This window comes from Ascaphus truei, chromosome 4, assembly GCF_040206685.1.
Source record: "Ascaphus truei isolate aAscTru1 chromosome 4, aAscTru1.hap1, whole genome shotgun sequence".
Taxonomy (NCBI): domain Eukaryota; kingdom Metazoa; phylum Chordata; class Amphibia; order Anura; family Ascaphidae; genus Ascaphus; species Ascaphus truei.
Window position 1 is genome coordinate 26,172,018 of NC_134486.1, and position 22,610 is coordinate 26,194,627.

The 22,610-nt window shown below is 42.6% G+C and overlaps 1 protein-coding gene across 4 annotated transcripts in view; it reads left to right on the forward strand.

Moving 5' to 3' along the window:
• The window catches only part of LCLAT1 (lysocardiolipin acyltransferase 1), a 250,511-nt gene that overhangs the window by 18,606 nt on the left and 209,295 nt on the right, over positions 1 to 22,610 (forward strand). For all 4 annotated transcript variants that reach the window (XM_075595444.1, XM_075595445.1, XM_075595441.1 and 1 more), the window contains 2 exons: positions 3,880 to 4,048; positions 7,074 to 7,272. In XM_075595444.1, the coding sequence (XP_075451559.1) occupies positions 3,884 to 4,048; positions 7,074 to 7,272 (364 nt within the window). In that variant the 5' untranslated portion in view covers positions 3,880 to 3,883. The remainder of the gene's footprint in view (positions 1 to 3,879; positions 4,049 to 7,073; positions 7,273 to 22,610) is intronic.

Genomic DNA, 22,610 nt, shown 5'->3' on the forward strand with positions numbered 1-22,610 from the left:
CACACTTTTACAGGGCAGTTATAGTAAGAGGAAGTTTATATGACGCTTACTCCTTTTACTGTCAGAGGGGGCATTGCTTCGCATGTCGCTCTGGCACTGACTGGGAATACATCTGCAAAGGATTCCAATTCCCTGGGTAAACTCTGACCTCCTGTTCGACCCATTCAGGAGTGAAGTACGTGGAATGCATTTCCCCCCCCCACCCGCTGCGAGAGCACGTGCCGACCGGAGCAGGCAGAGAGGATAGCAGTGACCGGGGCGGCCGCTGCTGCTGTGCTTTGGAGCCGCCGGGTCACTGCTATGTGGGGGTGTTGCGGGGCCTGCGGAGAGTTGATTTCAAATGCCTTCGGGGAAGCGCGGGGGCCTCTGTAACACCCGCGCCCCCCCTCCCCAGACAATCTAGTACTCCCGAGCCCCACACTTTGCACCGGTGTTATAAGGGTCTGTGACATCTTCTGGGAGCATTTCTGACACTGGTTGTTTTCCGTCGGGCACTCCCCTCACAGGCTCTGTGTTTTTGGCCGGGAACTCTCACAGGGCCCAGTCAGGGGCATCTTCAGGGAGGACGCAGGTGTGAGGGGAGGGGGAGGGGGGGGGGTCTTTGAACTGTGTGTGGAGGAAGATGGCGGGACTTAAAAAACAAACCCATTTGTTTGCGTGGGAATGTGGCGGAGTGGCTTTGTGGGCCAGGTCAGTAAAGAGTTCACACAACTGCATTTGTGCTGAAACAATCTTTTTGCTGGTTTATTTTCCACACAAGTAGACAGAAATGTAGGTACACTGTCCCTTTAAGGCAAAACAAAACCATAAACAGAAAAGCCTACTCCACATTAAGGAGACTGACTAAACAGAACAGGCCCTGACTAACCGACTGGTTAGCTAAACTAATTACCAGTTCAAACAGGACACAGCATAATACAGTACATCTGTACTCAACATAAGTTCTTATTGGAGGTGCTGGGAATTCGTCCCAGGAGTTTCCAGGTAATCCCTCTGGGGACTGTTACACATTGCAGATAGGTCAGCCGTGCTTCCTTAGCAGACAAACCCTGTGTCCTTGCAGGCTTGTCCAACTTCTGTTGCTGGGTGTGTCCGGTCAGGCCGGGGAAACCGTTCCAAACCGCATCCTTGCAAGTTGGGGAAAGACTCGGTTCTGGCAGGCTGCTGACTGACTTTTAAACCCCTTGCAATCAGGAGATTTACTTGAAATAGCTTAGAATACCTGACACTAGGGTATAGTCTCCTGTGCCTGAACAGAGAGCGTTAACTCTTGACTCTCTCATAGGGAAATTGCTGCTTTTAAGGGGAATATTCAGCCAATTCAATAACTCTCTCAAATGCAACATGTGGACTGGTGTTCCAGGGAAGCGCTCCTCCTTTGCTCCAGGCCTGGCGTGTCAAACTCCAGTCCTTGAGGGCCGCAAACAGGCCAGGTTTTCAGGATATCCCTACTTCAGCACAGCTGGCTCAATTAGTGGCTCAGTATGACTGGAGTCCAGGCAGATGAATGAATGATTAACTCCTCCTGGCTTCAGCATTTATAGCTCACCAAATTCAGTGTATTATGATGTCTTGATGAGCTCACATGACCTCACAATACTGTCTAAAGTCAGACAGCATTTTGATAAATGAGTGATGACTACACCAGGCAAATGGCAGCATCTGCAACTTAGCCACATCCTCCCATTCTGATGTCACTGATGACCTCACAGTGTCCTGGCCACAATTTTCTACACGGTTGCATTCCTACTTTATGACTTAAATAGAAATAGCTGTTAGTCCAGTTGCGATAGTGTAGAATAAATGAGTGCTTCAGTACATACCGTGCCCTTCATGACTAGAACAACCAGAGCAGTGGTTTCCAACCTTTTTGTTGGTTAAGGAACCCTAGGTGAAATTCTGAGGAACCCCCAGCCCCTTCTAATAGCGCATCTGAAATCAGATGCAGTGTAAATTCTTCAGTATTTGATACAATTTTCAAATGACCAGAACATTGCAGGGAACCCTTTAGGGATGCCCGGGGAAACCTGGTTGAAAAACACTGATATAGACTAACTTTCTATGCTGCTGTGTAACCTTCAGTGCTCCGCTGCCTCCCAGGCCTGATTTATACACCTGCTCTTTCATCTCCCCCTCATCTCCTCCAATACCTGGGAACTCTCCCCTCCTACCTCTCTCCCTGCATCTCGTTACACCTCCCTATTGCTTTTTCTGATCGTGGTTTCCTCACTCCTTTTGTAAACGTTTCTGTTCTCTCTAACTTCCCCACTCTCCTTCTATCCACATCTCTCCCTTTTCTCCTTCCTGGACCTAGCTATATACACACCTACTCTCGCCCACCTCCGTCCCTGCTAATGGTGTTAACCCATCTAGTTTAATACTGACCAACCTTAAAACTCAACTTTCAAAAGAAGCATTCCAATAGCCTGCACTCATGGCTACTGTCCCACACCCACAGTCGCTCGTACCAACCTTTGTGGCCAAGCGCTGCCATCTACTGCACTTATTCCCTCACAGGTTGTCTCTGTAAGTCTTCCAACATATCACTTAGATCGTAAGCTCTCCGGGGCAGGTATTTCCTTTCCTGTTGTCTCACTTAGCTGCACTTATTGTATTATTATAATTCCTTGTGCTGTATTGTCTTTGACGAGCACTGTCGGTGCTATGTATAAAGATACTTATACATACATCCTCCCGTGATGGACTGAGTGGCCTCTCACTCATCCAGAAAACACGAGTGTAGGGGATTTTAATGGCGTGGAGACGGCAAGGCGAGGAGGAGATAGATGAGTAGGAGAGGAGGGAGTGTAGTATGCACAGAGAGGAGTGCAGAGAGAGGGGAGGAGAGACTGCAAAGAGGAGCAGGGCATGATAGAGGAGAGAGTAAGGTGAGGAAGAGGGGACGAGACAGCAAGGCATTACAGGGAGGGGTGAAAACACAGAGTGATGTTTAATAACCTTCAGAACTCATAGATCGGTGTATGTTACGGCGGGTACTGCTAATGGTTTTATATTCATATATAATGTCCCAATGCTCTTTCATAGGAGGACATTTTGGATATCAAAGTTTTGCTGTGTGATGTTTAATTGTGTTGCCATGGCATCCGCGGTTGTCCCATGCATGATGATGTCATCAAGTTGGTGCATCATCGTGTGTTGCTGGCAATGATGTCATGATGGCAAGAGCTATTCGATTGGGAGTTACCGGTTATTTTAAACATACCATTGTAGCATTATACTGAGGGAGGCTCTTTCTGAGCAGAAACGTTAGATGGATGGTGGTACGGCTAATCAAATCATTTTATCAGTAGGGCTTTAGTAAAAATGGAGCTTGATTGCACGGCATGAAAACATATAGCAGAATACAATGATCTCTTTCCAACAGCACAGCAGCTCCCAGCACTCAAAGAATGGAATGGAATAGAGACCCCTTCTACTTACCTTTTTTACGTTGTATTTTCCCCTTTTTTCCCTCCTCCCTATTTTTTACTTTTCCTCCCCTTGTGTCCCCCATCCCTTTACCTCCGTTTCACCTTTCCCCCTTAGTTATCTCTATACACCTGTAGCTAGCCTTAGCTTCACTTTATATCATTGTTACAACTTCTACCATTGTGTACAATGTATTGTTAGGATTTATTTTGCATATTGCATTTGTATTAGCAGATGTTCTGTTTATTCCGTTCTTTGAGTGCTGGGAGCTCCTGTGCTGTTAGTTATATTTGGAAGGGTTGGGGGCCCTCCTTGCTCTTGCTGCACCACGTGCATTTATTTGTATTTCTTGCATTTATAGTGTGCTGTCTACTCCTTATATCCTATAATGATCTCTTTGTTTACAGTATATTGCTTCGAGCTAATATTGAATTTGTACTTGTCTTTCAGAGCCATGGTGTCATGGAGAGGGATATACTTTGTGTTTGTGCTATTTATGGGAAGTTTTTTTGGAAGTATCTTCATGCTGAGTCCATTTCTGCCTTTGATGTTTTTGTCTCCGAGTTGGTATCGCTGGATAACTGACCGCATTGTGGCCACCTGGCTAACATTACCAGTGGTAAGCCTTTCATCTTGTCTTGTGTTCTATCCCAAAAAGAAAAGCAGGGACTCGATAGGACTGCGTACTGAGACGCAATGACATCAGCACTGCAATCTTCGGGATTTTTTGGTGGTCTTCATAGTCATCTTTGATTATCCATTATATTTGCTAGTGAAGCATATTAAATCCCGGAGCAGGGTATTTCTGGCCTGAAGGGCATCCAAAGAATAGAGAATAGGAGGGAACAATCGTCTCTTTATTAACCAGTTATAGGTGGCTGATGAGACACAGGCGCATGATTGACTTGTGATCAGAAGTGAAAATCCAATAATGAGCATCATGCTTTGAGTAATTCCCCCTTGTCTAAAATGTAAAAGTGTAGATTTTAGAGCTGCATTAATCGTACAGTGTCAGTACAGTTCCAATTTCAGATAATTAGACAACTATGTTTTCTGTATTTCCAAATATTAACTTGGGCTACATTTAATAAAATTCCAACCTGTCTTTTAAGCGAAACCACTAATACAAATGATAATCTTTAATCTGTAGTGTAGCATATTTGTAATTTTTTTTTTTTTTTTTTTTTAGTTGACTTCTTACTACCAATTATTGTTTTAACCAGTGTATTGTTCTAGACAACAAGAAACCAAAAACACTTCTACAGTATATAGTTATCTCCCTGCTCATGAAAATCAAATATAACAGGCTATTCCCTATGCAGACCTTCAGTGCATTAATGTCTTTATGAAATCGAGAAGGAACGCTGCATGGAAAGGGAATGGCAGAAAGGAAACAAACTCTGAAGATCATATTTTACATCAATAGAAAATAATTGTAGACATTGGCTCGAAACCCTCGAAGCTGAAAGACCGCCGCTGCTGAACGTCTTTGGAAGCAGAGCTGTCAATGAGCACCCTTGCTTCCTAAAGTCGCGCCCCCCCCCTCCATAATGCCACGCACAGCACCATGAAAGGCATTGTGGGGCGCCACTTTGAAAGGCAGTGATGATTGACAGCTCTTCTGAAGAGGTTCTGCAGCAGCCGTGGCCAGCCCTGATTATGTACAGGCATACCCCGGTTTAAGGACACTCACTTTAAGTACACTCGCGAGTAAGGACATATCGCACTGCAGGCAAACGGCAGCTCGCGCATGCGCCTGTCAGCACGTCCTGAACAGCAATACTGGATTCCTACCTGTACCGAAGCTGTGCGCAAGCGGGGAAGAGTATAGAGCCTGTTACAAATGCGTTATTTACATCAGTTATGCACGTATATGACAATTACAGTACAGTACATGCATCAATAAGTGGGGAAAAGGTAGTGCTTCACTTTAAGTACATTTTCGCTTTACATACATGCTCCGGTCCCATTGCGTACGTTAATGCGGGGTATGCCTTTATGTATATCTTTGTTTGTGCAGCACCATCCATGTACATACAGGTAGCGCTTTACAGCGGTAACATATGGGACATAATAGGAGAATAAGCGCTTAATACATAAAAGTAGACATTAGGAAAAGGCGTCCCTGCCCAGAAGAGCTTACCATCTAATGGACCTTTTAGTAACTGCAATTATAGTACTACATTTTTTTGGAGCCATACTGTACAACGTGCTACGTACCATCAATTCTCAATTCATATAGGTCATGTAAATCTACATATTTGCAGCATGCTATATTAATCCATTAATACAAGTAGTGCAACTTGGCATAAAAGCAGACTATAATATGCACATTTAATAATGACATGCTCCATACACTATTAATAAAAATATAGAGCAATTAGACAGCTGTTCTGGTGGGGGGCATAAGAATAACCAAATTATATAATTGATACAAGTTTGAATAGTCATATTGTTGCCAACAAGTGGTAATGAAAGGGAAGAAATACCTTACCTAAATGCATATCCCACCGTACCAAGTCACTGTAAAAATAAAATATTATAAAATATGCACATTTATTTTATTTCAAAAACTTTGAAAACTCGTCTATATATGTATATCTATATATCGAATGGAAATATTACTGTATGCTCATTTGCATGTCTTAGACAGGTCTGCAACGCTGCCTTTCACCATTATCGCCCAGCGTACTGGTTCCACTGCAGCAAGGGATTCTGGGAAATGAAATGCAAATGAGCACACAGTACCACCTTTTGCTTCAAGTCCATTTTGACATGGACCCCCTATAAGCTTATGCTTGCTGCATTGCACAGCTTTTCAGCACAGCCTGGGTTAAGATGCATAGCCAGTAAACCCACCCACAGACAGCTGTTTCGACCTTAATGGGTCTCCTCAGTGTGGGGTTGGTTATACTGGCTTTGCAAAATGGATCAGGGATAGGTTTCACCACACTTAGTAAAGTTATGGTGGGTAAAAAAAGTGACCAAAAACCCTCCACAGTAAAGCATATAGCAAATGGAAATATTACTGTTTCATGATATTCACTGATATTGCATGTCTTAGACAGGTCTGCAACCCTGCCTTTCACCATTATCACCCATTATTCACTATATTCTGCCTTTACATGAGCCCTGAAAGAACACGCCACTTCACAAATCCCTTCTTTCTTTTGGTGCTCAGATTCTCTGTGGTGACCAGCTTCCTATTACAAGGTATCCAAGCCCTTCAATGAATCTAGATATGCTTAGTATTATTGATTGGGATCCGCATGGATACCTGTCCAAATGTAATATTTGGTTTATTGTGTAGCTGCAGTGCACACAGCTCTTCTACTCAACTGATCTTGCAGTCTAGTGTATTGAGTATCTCAGGCACATTGAGATGAATGGGTATATTCTATATCTGCCTGAAGTGACCGATCTGGTTTGGGGGGGTGTTGAGGACTGGGGTTGGGCCCCTGCACTGAGAGACTTGCACTTTAGCTGCCTCTTGGAATTGACCCAGGTTCACTCGCTGGGAAGCCGGTGACAGTATCTGGTTTAATACTAATGCTTCTGCTTATTTGATATTTTCAAAATAACAATGAATATCCTGCATTCAAATGTTCGATACGGTAATAATTCATACATTCTATTTCCATTAGGCTTTGCTGGAGCTGGTGTTTGGTGCAAAAGTGGTTATAACGGGTGATGGCTTCATTCCCGGAGAAAGAAGTGTAATCATTATGAACCATCGAACCAGATTGGATTGGATGTTTCTGTGGAATTGTTTGTTACGATACAGCTACCTCAGGCTGGAAAAAATCTGCCTCAAATCCAGTCTCAAAGCCGTCCCGGGATTTGGTAGGTTTCTGTATATTAAATATTTTTAGAACAAGACGACTACAGATATTGTTGACGGGCTTCTTTTTTTTTTTTTTTTTAACTTGCGTTATGCAGACACGATATTTAACACCTCCTAGCAGAACAGAGCTTGTTTTGACCAGTACAGGCATACCCCGGTTTAAGGACACTCACTTTAAGTACACTCGCGAGTAAGGACATATCGCCCAATAGGCAAATGGCAGCTCGCTCATGCGCCTGTCAGCACGTCTTGAACAGCATACCGGCTCCCTACCTGTACCGAAACTTTGTGCAAGCGGGGAGACTATAGAGACTGCTCCGGTCCCATTGCGTACGTTATGCGGGGTATGCCTGTACACATTTTCCAAGCTTACAGAAAGTCAAAGTTTGTAATCCAATAGAATTTCCAGTTGACTCCTGAGGAGCGATATAAATTACACAGGATATGACATGCAACCTGTACGGTTTCCTTTTACTTGTCCGTTCTACAGCGACAGACGCCAGAATATGCTTGGTGATTGAAAATGGCTCCTTTTTCAACAACTGTTATTACAAAGGGAATTGTGTATGTAATTACTTACAGTATACAGGCATACCCCGCTTTAAGGACACTCAATTTAAGTACACTCGCGAGTAAGTACGTGTCGCCCAATAGGCAAATGGCAGATCGTGCATGCACCGGTCAGCACGTCCTGAACAGCAATACCGGCTCCCTACCTGTACCGAAGCTGTGCGCAAGCGGGGAGACTATAGAGCCTGTTACAAATGTGTTATTTACATCAGTTATGCACGTATATGACGATTGCAGTACAATACATGCATCAATAAGTGGAAAAAAGGTAGTGCTTCACTTTAAGTACATTTTCGCTTTACATACATGCTCCGGTCCCATTGCGTACGTTAATGCGGGGTATGCCTGTACCCGTTCCCATTCATTAGAAGACCTCTTTCACTTGTCATCAGGGGGATATTTTCTTTTCACCGTCTTTTTTTCTTTCTTTTTGACATGATTGTGTTTAAATGCTATACATTGTATTTTTGTTTATATGGCGGCAATCGTGTGCAGCGTTTTACATGGCATACAAGACATAATGCAGGGAAGAATAATACAAATAGGAAAAGTGCACAATACATAAATGTAAACATCGGGGACTGGAAGTCCTTGCTCCTAAGAACTTGCAAAACTACCAGGTGTGTTGACAGAAGGTCAAAAGGAACACATGAGTGCACATTTTATAGGGCAAGATGAGAAAGGTAAGGGTTTATATTATAGTACATTAATTTAAAATAGTTCTACTGTCCACTATGTATAAAAATATGGGTCAAGGCCAGACTGACGTCGTTCACCCAGTTGACCAACTGGACAAATTATTTCCACCCCCCCCTTGAACTGGGATCATTGTTGTCGAGCTCCGTGGAGATAAATATATATAGTCCTTTAAGAACAAGCTCATGCGTGGCATGGCATATTGTGTGTTAGAGAATTTGTTTTTATCAGTGTATATGTATAGTTGCCTGTATATTTGGAATAGCCTGTCCATGTATTTAATGTTACTGACTGAAAACTACGTGACTAAATCCTGACATGCAGTAGGAGAGCAGAAAGCATAATCTAAGCAACAGAAGCATGGCCGGTGCTACCATTAGGCGACTTAGACTGTTGCCTAGGGCGGTAGATTTTGGACGGCAGAGGACGACAGCAGGGGGTCAGCAGAAAGAGGAGGAGGAGGAAGAGTAGGAGGATGACGGCAGTAACGTAGCAGGGCGGTGGAAGAGGAGGACGGCAGGCTGCGGCAGGAGAAAAGGACTGAAAACCACGGGAGCGGAGCAGGGCGATAAAGGAGGATGGCCGGGAAGGAGCGCACCCCCAGCGCTCTGACCTGGAAGTCGTCATTGAATTCCGTTTGCTGCTGGTGCAGCGTGCTCCTCCCTGGCTGTCGTCATGTGCCATCCTGCTCCGCTCACATGGTCCTCAGTCTTCCACAGCCGTCTTCCTCCTCTGCTGCTCTGCTCCTGCCGTTCTCCGTCCCTTTTCTCCCGCCGCCTAACGTCCTCCTCTGCTGACCTGCTCCACCAACGACCACGGGAGGGAGGAGGAGGAGGCGGGCGAGAGAGAGGTGAGGCGGGGGGTGAGATGGGAGGAAGAGGTGGTGGGGCGGGGAGGGCTGGAATTTCGCCGAGGGTGCCGAATACCCTTGCACCGCTCCTGAGCAGGAGTGAGGATGGCAGATTCAAGAAAAGAAAACATTTTGATGCTACTATTCCTTTAAATATTCCAGCACCTAAAATGATTTTATGTTAATTAAATTCTCATCACACAATATCAAATGTGTACAGCATAGCACTGTCAATGCCAAGGCTGCCAACATGTTTCCACATTGAGGGAGAACTACTGTTTGTGGCCCATCTATATCACAGATTCGTTTTAATGGACCCTCAGTATTATCTCTGAATTGATGGAGGGAGAAAGTTAGCTCACAACCGCTTGTCTGTTCATTTTTTTTAGTCCATTAAAAAAAGATATTGCAGAAAATAGATGTTAAGGTTGAACCTGCAGTAAACTGGCACAGCCATAGGGGCTAATGTGGATCCAGCACACACACATTTTCTTTTGGGGCGATTGTTTTAAAAGCAATATTTATACTTGTTCCATGACTTTTTTTCTTGGTATTTTTGTTACATTGACAATAGTTTTTGATTTGGGCTGGGCATAAGCAAACACACCTAGAATTGTACAGCTACCTTAACTCCCTTTCACCTCAGGACTCTGGTAACTATTTAAAGACAAAGGTGTATTGCATCCCCTCTTTATCCTCCTCATATTCTACACCTCTTCCTAACTTCTCTTCTTTCCTTTCTTGACTTTTTTCCTCTGTCACAGAGGAAGATGTGTTGTTACTTATCGCTCTTCTCCCTCTATCTTTTGCCCACTTGACCCCATTCCCTCACATCTCCTCAAACCTCTCGCTCCTACTCTAATCCCCACACACATTTTGAACTCCTCCCTCCAATCTGGTACCTTTCCCACCTCCAAGCACCAACAGTTATACCCTTACTCAAAAACAACAAGCTTAACCCTACCTGTCTCAATTATTGCCGTCTTCCTCCTGCCTTTTTGCCTCTAAACTTTTTGAACGCCTTGTATTCTCTCGCCTGTTACATTTTGTTACCCCCTATTCTTTCTTAGATCCTTTACAATCTGGCTTCTGTACTACTCACTCCACTGAATCAGCCCTCACCAAAATAACTAATGACCTCCATGCTGCGAAAGATGACAAAGGTCATTACACTCTGCTTATATTACTCGACCACTCTGCAGCCTTTGATACAGTGGACCACCCTCTTCTGCACATTCTCCATACTTTTGAATCCGTAAGAGCGCTCTATCCTGGATATCCTCTTAACTCTCCCATCGTACATTAAGTGTCTCGTTTGCGAATACCTCATCCTCTGTTGATATGAGTGCATAGCCCATGGGTCTGTCCTGGGATTGCTTCTCTTTTCGCTGTACACACACTAGGACAGCGGTGCGGAAACTGGGGGGCGAGATATTTTTGGGGAAGGCATGGGCGGTTGCAGAGGTCCTGTGCTCTCCCCCAGGAATTTTAATTAAATGCCTATGGACCGCGCGAGGCCTCTGCAACCTCTACTTACCAGGATTCTTTAGCACGCGTGACCATGGCAACGCGGCATCAAATGACGCAGCGGGGGCATGTGACGTCACAGTTGCTATGGTAACGTGTCGTCAAATGATGCCACAGGTCACATGATGTCACACGACCCCGCAGCATCATTTGACGCCGCGCAAGATAAGGAGGGGGGCGGCCAACGGAGAAGGTAAGGCAGGGGGGCCGCCGCAAAAAGTTTGCACGCCCCTGCACTAGGCGGCCTTCTCACATCACTTGGGTCCAAATATCACCTCCATACTGATATGACAGACAAATTTACCTTTCAGGCCCTGACTTTGTACCTGCTGTACAGACCAAAGTCTCTGAATGTCTCTCCACTATATCATCCTGGATAGCCCTACGCTGACTCAAACTTGACATGTCAAGACTGAGCTTCTCATACTTCCTCCCAAGCCTGGCCATACTGCCCCATTACTTTTGGGCAGAGCTATCATACACCCAGTATCACAAGTACACTCTGATCAATGATGTCTTCTTTTTACCCCTTTTGTATTTAAAGCCCTCTCCTGCCTAAAATCTCTCACTTAGTGCCTCACACCTCTGGAATGCACCCTCTCTATCCACCTTTATGACACATCTTAAAAAACAAACAAAACATATTTAATTAAGCATATGGTTAGCTCCGTTGGCGGTTACTATACTTCTAATATGCAGTGACCTTGACCCCTTGCAGACACACTTACCAGAACACCCAATTACTGTCTCTAAGTACTCCCTACTTACCCCTTGGATTGTAAGCTCTTCGGGGCAGGGACCCCTTTTCCTAATATATTACTTTTATGTCTGACACGCTTGTTTCCATTGTGTTAAATTATGTCACGTGTAGTACTACTGTGAAGGGAGAGTGAAGAATTTTGAATGAGCCTCTTTATTCTAAAAAAAAAAAACTAAAATTTTCTGATGACTATTGCAATCTTTTACATAATGCTATTAAGAAACACGGGACTATCCTTTCTATTGGTAAATCGCTTTTAGATTCTGTTACTAATGTCCCATTGTTTTCCTGTAGAAAATTGGGAGTGGGGGGATTTAGTCTCTTGGTAAAATCTAATAATCCTGATAAACACTAAAATAGGCAACATCGGGCGATAGCCTATGAAGTCATAGGGGTTAGCAGACCTCATCAGGGTGTCCATGTAACTCCGCGCACCCCTTTCGAGCACCTACGCTGTGTGACACAGCTTCATGATATTGATCTATTTTCTTCCATTAAGGGTATCCATGCTATTCTGGTTTTGGTGTGATTCATGCACTACTAGCGCTGCATACTACTCCGCAGCAGAGTCCGTGATGCAAGCTAAACCTCAATCATCCCGTGTCCATTGAGACATAACCAAACACGACATCAGTAAGACACGGGTATCCTCTGTGTGGCTGCAACTCCTTTGCACTCGACACTGTTGTGTATATACAGCTACTTCTAGTGTTACATATTGTCCTGAAAACGTTTTGTCATATTGAAACCGTTTATTTCATGTATTATGATTTGCTTTCTGAAGCACCTGATGTAGCAACTGAATACCTTTTTTTATAGCAATTGCAGATACATGATGATTTGCTACAAATCGCTACAGTTGCTGTAGATGGTCTGTGGTACATACACTTACCTACTGCTTACCACGAGTTACAGGCCACTGACCCTGTCTCATATGTTTTTGTAATCCATGCAATATACAAACTTGTCACTGACCTTATGTCCTAGCCACATAGCTTTATATTGTAGCCAAGAGGGAACCACATAGATTTATATTGTAGCCAAGAGCCACATATATTTATATTGTAGCCAAGAGGAGGCCACAGTATATGCCACGTCATAATGTCCACTAGGGGATTTGTTTATTAGTGGTCCCCTAGAATGTATAGGGCGGGTACAAGAAATCCAGTACTTGCGACCGTGCCGAGTCAATATCCGCTTCCGTGCTTCCTGCCATCAGTGGTTCAAGGTAGTGGGAGTCTCAATGAGAAAAAGGCCGTGCACTGCTGTGTGAAGAAAAGGGCTAGGGCACGATGAATACAAGTAAATTAATCGGGCTCATGGCAACATAAAATGTAACCCTGCTCCGGGATTACTATATTCACTTAAGGGCCCTATAGGGTTAACGGTCTGGGTTGTGGCAGAGTAACACCATTTTTTTGTCACGCTCACCTTCTAGAAGATGTTTAGTTTGCCACCTGGGCCAGGGTGACTTAGCAACATCCAAGCCCCTCCCCCTGTATCTAGGGAGATGGTGACATCGCAGAAGGGTATAAACAGAGCTGCAGAAGGTTCTAGGCCTTTAGGTTTCTGGAGGACGAGGAGAGGAGCCTCACTGTACATTGCGTCTGTCTTTAATATGTTAGTGAGCATGGTCACCTTTATTATTTTTTAGTGGGGAAGGTGTCCCTTATTTCGCAAGTGCCACTTAAAATGAGAGGATGTGCGTGACACCCAACGCCAGGGGATTCCTTGTGAAGGGCCCCAGAGTGTCACACAGGATTTGCATAGATAAAGCCCACTGGCGAGCCAGAGTAAGGACTTGCCGGGATCTGCCCAGGGTGATAGGAAGATGGGATCCTTGATAGAAGGTCTATCCCTGCATGTATGCTGCTTGAAAGCCTCAGATCACCAGCAAGGGATTGCCGTTTATCTACTAAAAGTTTGATTGAGGTGACAAGCCATGCGCCTCTCTGGGGTGCTGCCTGAGCATCCAGGGACGAAGAATGTGTGACTTTAAGAAATAAAGAAAACTTGTTTGTCTAATAAAGTTCCTGACGCCCTTCATTGCCTTCTTTTATTACTACCAGTACCAGCCGGCACGGGTGCCAGCACCCTAAGAAGGTACATAGACACGAGCACCACCGGTATACAAATAACATCTAACGTAACACTCCTTTTGGACCGAGCAGGGAGGGGTTACAAAAAGAATAGAGTATAGGTGAAAAAGAATCGGATGTACTTCACGCCTCAGGTGCTTAAACAAAGCGCTCTCTGATAAAGCGCCCGTCGCTATTCTTGTTTTTATGTTGCCATGAACCCAATAAATGTACTTGTATTCATTGTGCTCTAGCCCTTTTCTTCATAACGCCTTTTCCTCCTTTGAAATCCCATTACTACCACTTCTACACAGGTAGCAATAGAAAACAGCTGCCTCTCACTTTTGTCATTTACTGTACTTTTTCTACTTTTCTTGCCTCTTGTAACTTCTGCTTTTTAGTAATGACTGACGGCTCTTAGCCTCTCTCATTCAGTTTGCAGTTTTCCATTTCCCCAGTTTTTTTTCTTGTTGGTTGCACCTTTTTTATTCTCTATCTATTCTTTCTCTTTACTGGAGTCAGTCTTCTCAGGGAAATTCCCAGATGGTTACTTTTTTCCTTTAATGGTCAAATGGTCATTGAATGTACATCTCACAGAGCTTGGGCGAAACTCAAGAAGTGGCTATATAAGGTAGAATCTTGGTTGTATATTACATTCGTTGCATTCTTCTTAAACAAACATTTGCCTGGCAATATGCATTTTATGTGTCGTTTTCACTATGCTTCTGATATCTTGATAGTAAGCTTGCAGCCTAATCAGACTTTATTGCTGGTACAGCTCTATTTTTAAGATTCTGTCTCTTTGCCAATACAGGCTTTTATGCAGCCAACAAAATTAGCTTATCTACAGTATAACTACGACAATTATTTCCTGGTAAAACAATTTATAAATAAACAATTGCCGTCGAGTGGGGAAATGTTGTCCATAATGATTTATTGCTGAACTTTGGATGGCGATGACAATTACTGAAATTACAATATCACATGGTTAGGAAGATTTAGCCAATGTCTAAAAGTAGCATTTACTTTAGAAAAAAAAAATGTGTAAAAGACATTGCTTCGAGATTTTTTGAGGATGTGTTGAATAGTTAGAGTAATTGCATGGGAGTAAGAGTTGGAGGAACATAGAGGTGATGTATAAACCCATGGAAAAGTGTTTTGTTGCAATTGCTCCATCTTTTTCTCTTGTATCATGCAAGAAGCCGGTTTTCTAAGCTCCTCATATATGATACAGATAAGAGGGCTACAGCACTTTTTGGTAAATAAAAAGGGAAGAAATGGAGCAAGAACCTGAAATACATTGTAACTCCTCCCAAAGCTGGAGAAAGTGGCTGGATTTAGAGAGGCACAAAATCAAGTTAATGGGTAAATTGTTTAAGAATATGAACATTCCCAGGAGAATGGAACCTTACTGCACAATCCTGTTCTGAGAATACTGCACATAGGAAGAATCGATGTACATCAGTCCATGAAGAATCGAAGAATGAGCTGGTTCAGCAACAAAGACCTCTCTAACTCTGGTTATGGAATGCTCACATTTTCCGAAGACGTTGCTTGACAATGGTAATCTCTTCACAAAAGTGATAGTCGCAACAAAGATCCTAAGGCTTTTGGTCCATTAGATGAAGTATCTCAATGATCCTGTGAATGGAAGGGATATTGAGGAAGTTTCAGGTTCTTTTTGTTAAAATGTAATTCTAAAAGTTGCAGCCAGAATTTATGGAACTGTTCTTATCTGAGGGAAGAGTGTCATTTATTTCAGTGTCAAAGTCTCCCAGCGGCAAAACTGACGCAAGAACGGCACCTGATTTATTAAGGATAAAGCATTCCCATTGAGACCAATGGGATTTTCTTGTTTGATAAATCTGCCTGTGTTTTTGCACCAGTATTGCCCTGGTTTTGTAGCCGGGAGACTTTGATAAATAACCCACCTGGAGTCTAAATGTAAAGGGATAGGAATGGGGAAATGGCAAACAAAACTATTCCAGAACATGACGAGAAGCATTAAATGTATTCAGATATGTTTCTAATGTAACATGCAGGAGGGTGCAGGCTGGTTCTACTCCTCAAAGCAGTAAATGGTTTTTCAATGTATTTCAGCAGTTCTGCATTCATGTATAGCCACAATAGAGGTAGCACCACATTCCCAGCACGCTCAAACTCCTCTTGTACACAATAGAGGTAGATATTTTTTTCTTATGACAGTAGGTCTAAAGTATAATAATCTAATATGGTAAAGTACTTGCATCAACAACATACTCTTACTCACTTGTTACCCTTCGATTCAGTTTATTCATAGTTTCCAGAATGTATATACCATGTATAGCACTCGCAGCGTGTTTGATGAGGCTTTGTCCTATGCTAGCTAAATTACAGGCATACCCCGCATTAACGTACGCAATGGGACCGGAGCATGTATGTAAAGCGAAAATGTACTTAAGTGAAAAAAAGGTAGAGCGTCACTTTATCGATGCATGTACTGTACTGCAATCATCATATACGTGCAGAACTGATGTAAATAGTACATTTGTAACAGGCTCTATAGTCTCCCCGCTTGCACACAGCTTCGGTACAGGTAGGGAGCCGGTATTGCTGTTCAGGACATGCTGACGGGTGCATGCACGAGCTGCCGTTTGCCTATTGGGCGATATGTCCTTACTAGCGAGTGTACTTAAACTGAGTGTCCTTAAACCGGGGTATGCCTGTACTGACTTTATATTAAGCTTCTTCAACAAAGGAAACCGGAGTGCACGCACATAGTTGTAACGGGTGCTTGCCACAAACAGGATGGCACCGCGAGGCTGAGATGGAATACACTGATGTGGAGCTGCGAAACCGCGTCTGGAGTGCAGGTTTCGTGGTCGGGTTAAAAGAGGTGCGAATCGTAGGGGTCGAAGAGTAGAGAGGTGCTGATCGTAGAGGTCACTAGCCGGGTCGAGGGTAGGAGAAGTTGGCAAGGTCAGGCGTGTGCAGCGTGCTTACGACCAACACAACGCCATAAGTGATTATGCTTGGCCAACTTCCTGGTAGAAGGGCTGAGCCTAAATAGCAGGGGCATCCAATCAGGCGCAAGGCTGAACAGCAGACAGGAATCAGGTTGGACCCAATCAGGCGACACGAGATCGATGGGCAGAGCCTGCATCCGATCCTCACAATAGTCTGGCCTGGTCTCAGAGATCAAGGTTGGATGATAAAGAAGGATATTTAAGAACTTCCTTTGCAGTAACAATTGCCAGTACACTGAGTGGAGTTGTAGAGTTGCACCAAGAGAAGGATTAGTTGACGGTGACACAGTAGGCAAGTCTCCAGTATGTACAGCAGGGCAGGAGTGGTAGTTCCATGGTCATTCTTACCCCGTCGCTACTTACAAAACAGGGATATGAGAATTGTTATCCCAATATACAGGCAGGAGGATACAATGTGACCTCTGGGGTCAGCCATGCCTCTGGCGGCCAATAGAAAACTGCCTCAAAGTTGAGATCTGACATTTCTAGGCTATTCCAGCTTTGAATGAATGGAACATCTAATCAGTTGAAATAATTTCAGAGCAGATGGATTTATTCATGTCCTGTTATGTGCCGGTTTTGGAGCGCGTTATTTGAGGATTTGTCTGCTTTCCAGTTTTGCAGCCGAGACCACAAAACACCTGGCAAAAATACACTTGCTAAATCTTAACCAGGTGTTGTGTGTGCCATACGTGTTTAATGATGGCCATTATTGTGTAAATTGTAAAGCATTGTTCATCCTTTTGTATGGAGTAATCCTAATTTTATAGAGCTTCTCTGCATCAACTGCATGTTAACAGGTAGCTGTTTTTATTTTCCAGCCATTAAGCTGGGGTGGCATATTGAATAATTAGTCATACCAAATTTGTTGAAATATTAACTCGCTCAACCCTCCTCTTTAGAGGGGCCAATGTAAATAGTTTTTGTTAAATGACTGGGAGCAGTCATGATGGCCATTAATTATATCTATACTCAAAGCTGGAATAATTGGGGCTTAGTCGTGAATGTTTGAATTCTGCTCCTAATGAGTTAGGAAGTTACTCTAAAAAAGTGTTGTTTTTTTTGGGGGGGGGGGGGGGTGAAGAGAAACATCTGGAGATGAGCGGATTGGATGTTTAATTTTAAAAGTGAGTAGTGTGCTAGTTAGAGAGAGAGCCAGAGAATTAAAAGGGCTGCACATCTGTAAAGTAGAGTATTCCACTATGGTACTCAGATGTAGCCAAAGTTATTGCACCTGCTCATAACCATAGTGTTTATAATGCAGAATATCCCACATTTTCCATAGTATTCAATGTCGGTGATCACGTAGAGTATCTCACTATAACTCGCCAGCGGATTCAATAACGGCTAGATCTGTAGCTACAGCACACACGGGTAAGAGCGGAAAGCCATTACTTCCTACTTTGACACCACGTGGTATTGTCTCCTCAAACTCAGATTAGTTCCTAAAACACGTCTTCCAACTACTGAGGCTTACCATCACAATTGGGTACCCAGAAAAACAAATGGTTAAATTACCCTTCCCCCAATAACTCCATTTAGACATAATAAACCATTACAATTAGGCAGGTATATAAACCTATTTGGGGAATAGTCTTGGAAAGGTATACTGTAACTAGTGTTTACCAGTTTAACACAACGGATGGAGGTCCTGTCACACTCAAATAAAACTGTCACTTTGACAGTTTGGTTTGCTTTTATTTGAGCAGAAAAGTGCACAACGTTTTGTGAATTAACCCTTTCCCAGGTGGCAAGGTTGTTTTTTTTTTCGTGAAGCAGGCTTAATCCTCAATGCTGCGCATTGTTCTGCTAAAATAAAAGCAAACCAAAATGTCAGGGAGTTTTTTCTGCGTTTTATTCCAGTGCAGCAGGACCTTTATTCGATGTAACCCTGTGCCGTTTAAAGTATTCCCCGCCACCCTGCATCCGCACCAATGATACGCAAGAGTGCCACCTCCACCATTTTGTTTTGTGCGGTTTTACGCAACAGAAAAAGGTATTGAAGCTTTTGGATTATCTGACAGATTTTAGAGCCATACAAATCCTCCGTTAACGTCATACAAATGAAGAGTGTGATTTTTGTTCTAAATATTTCATAAAGAAAAGCTGTTTTCATGTAACCTTGCTTGGATGGAAAAATACTTCTCTTCTTCCCTTATACCTGAAGGTCTAATGTCAAACGTTTATTAAATGGTAGTAGGACTAGGAGAAAATAAATAATAATAGACAGGCACACACACACACACACACACACACACACACACACACACACACACACACACACACACACACACACACACACACACACACACACACACACACACACACACACACACACACACACACACACACACACACACACACGCAACCTCTGGAGCCTTTATCATGAGCAACATTGGGCCAATAAGACTTATTTGCAGATTTATGGTGTGCCTATCCCTTTGTTATTTTTGTACAGTACCTTTTTAGAGCTGCGCTGATAGGAGCACCCTCTCGAGTAGTCTGGTCTATACTATTTAAATGTGCTCCCAAATCCAAATGGTGGAAGCATCTACCCTACATATTATCTAAATAATTCCAGCATACCATCTGGAAAAAGGACTGCACAAGTCCTCCTCCGCATGTGTAAAAGTAGTAGATACGTTTTTGAAAACCAATCGCATATGATTAACGCAACAAAATATTTGCTAACACAGGGGTACATTCTTACATTCATGGTGTGAGAATGTCTTGCACTAAAGGGATCCATGGAGTAACGTTGAGAATCTGGCATCAGCAATGAAATAGGAAGTCCTATTGTTGCAACCACGACTCATGGTCACTATCACCCCAACATGGACACACAAGGGCCGAAATATTCTTCTCTTTTTTACAAATGCTTAATCTATGTAGTGCTGATATGTACCATTAACTACAATGTGGCAGCTCATAGAAGCCCATTTTATGCAGCATTGAAACCCAATCCCATATTACACTATTCCTCATCTTGTCAACATTTCGTGCACAAAAACCCCATAAAAATATATACCATGGGAAAGGAATTTAGGGGTTGGTGCATGCCTTGCTAAAAGGTTGTTAAAATCATCAACAGATACACTTGCCCATTAAAGAGTTGTATCTATCTGTTTCATCACCGTGTATACATTAAGATTATACATTATTTTACAAGTGGAAAACTTTCTAAATGTAGAAGTGCTTACAGCATGCATCCGTAAGTAGAATTACTGGTAAAAAAAGGCCTATAAGTCTCTTTTACGATGTGTATATACAGAGTTGCATCTGAGCCAGAAGGTTGGTAAACATTTGAAATAGTATGCAGCAATATTTTAATCAATACAGTTTAATGATACAGTACGTACCTCTCCCTGAATACTCGGCTCATTCTCTATGCTTCTGTATTTGTTTCATTCCTATTACATATGCTAAACCATTAGGCAGCAAATATATTATTTTTACAGATTAGAATTTCTCAATTGCGGCAGCATAATAACGCAAGCTAAGAATTAGACGGAGACCATGTAACAAAGATGAAATCAACCATAATATTGTTGCTTATTACAGAATGGTCCTTGAATGAATGAAAATCTAAATGTCGGCTACATTATTTTATAATATAGCCTTGATTACATTTGTACTGTATAGGAACTATTTGCAATACAGTATACTTACATTCGTGCCTGTAGTCAGCAGCCATGTCTGATTTCTGGTGTCACTTAAAGTAGCAATCGGCCTACTCATTTTTTTAACACTGGTTTTATTTATTAATAATTGGATCGGGTGGGCACCTGCGGAGCTGAACCACACACTTCTTAACTCCAGGGAACACCCTGATTCTGAGAAATTTACATTTTGAAGTGAAACGTCTTTGCTGGCACCTACAGGGTTTTGATGGGAAAAATCTCTTGGCTGGTAATGAAAATCTGTGACGGAAGTGACTTTGGCTGGAGATGGTTGTGCATGCGCAGAAGCGGCCACCATACTCGGCGCATGCGCTGAAGCGACTGCCATACTCCACATGTGCAGAAGCGGCCGCCCGTACTCCGCGAATGCGCAGAAGGGGAAACACACACACACACAGGGACACACACAAAGATAGGGACACAAACCACTGTTACCAGAGGAATTCTAAGTGAGTATAAATATAGAAGTGCAAATAGCAAAACATTTTAGAAATATACCATTTATAATTAAAAAAAAGGCAGAAGTGGAAAACATGAAAGGTGTGTACACATATAACACATGAATTGTATGTAGATTAATATAATATAGTAACTTTAACGATTTATAAAAAATAAAAACACAGGGTGTGTGTGCTGAACACCCGAAGTCAAACTTCTTTGCTTTTTTGTTACTGAAATGTGTGTTTTGATTTTTAGGATTTACATTGAATGAAAGACTTTTGAGAGTAACGGCATTTAGATACTTTGCAATCCAAAATATATGTATCTTACTTTAGATATAAGTTAATTATATCATATATTCAGAGTGATAGTATGGACATTTCAACACAAAAATAAATTATACTCTCAAATCTCTTTTATTAAATTAAAAAAATCACCATCGCAAATACAATTTCTGTGACAATACACAAACGTTTCACTTACAATGCGCCTGCTCAGCACACAACTTTTTATTTTAATGCAGGAAATTATTCAATATTTTATATATATATATATATATATATATATATATATATAACCATAATACTGAGTTAAGTTATGGTGAGTAAAAAAAGTGACAAAAACCCTCCACAGGAAAGCAAATATGCAAATATAGCTGTGTGCTCATCTGCATGTCTTAGGCAGGTCTGCAACCCCGCCTTTCCCCATTATCACCCAGCATACAGCACTTCCACTGCAGCAAGGGATTCTGGGAAATGACATGCAAATGAGCACACAGTGTCACTTTTTGCCTCAATAACCATTTTTAACATGGTTGCCTATGGGCTTAAGCTTGCTGCATGGTCACAGCTTTGAGCACAGCCAGGGTTAAGGTGCATATATATATATATATATATATATATATATATATATATATATATATATATATATATATATATATAATACTAAGATAAGTTATGGTGAGTGAAAAAAAGTGACAAAAACCCTCCACAGGAAAGCAAATATGCAAATACAACTGTATGCTCATCTCCATGTCTTAGGCAGGTCTGCAACCATCGCATATATATATATATATATATATATATATATAGTGACACTGTGTGCTCATTTGCATGTCATTTCCCAGAATCCCTTGCTGCAGTGGAAGTGCTGTATGCTGGGTGATAATGGGGAAAGGCGGGATTGCAGACCTGCCTAAGACATGCAGATGAGCATACAGCTATATTTGCATATTTGCTTTCCTGTGGAGGGTTTTTGTCACTTTTTTTACTCACCATAACTTAACTCAGTATTATGGTTTAGCCTATCCCATAGCCTCTCTTGCATTCCCAGTAAAATCAACCCCACACTGATGAGACCCATCAAGGTTGAAACAGCTGTCTGTGGGTGGTTTTCTGGGTATGCACCTTAACCCTGGCTGTGCTCAAAGCTGTGACCATGCAGCAAGCTTAAGCCTAGAGGGAACCATGTTAAAAATGGTTATTGAGGCAAAAAGTGACACTGTGTGCTCATTTGCATGTCATTTCCCAGAATCCCTTGCTGCAGTGGAAGTGCTGTATGCTGGGTGATAATGGGGAAAGGCGGGGTTGCAGACCTGCCTAAGACATGCAGATGAGCATACAGCTATATTTGCATATTTGCTTTCCTGTGGAGGGTTTTTGTCACTTTTTTTACTCACCATAACTTAACTCAGTATTATGGTTTAGCCTATCCCATAGCCTCTCTTGCAT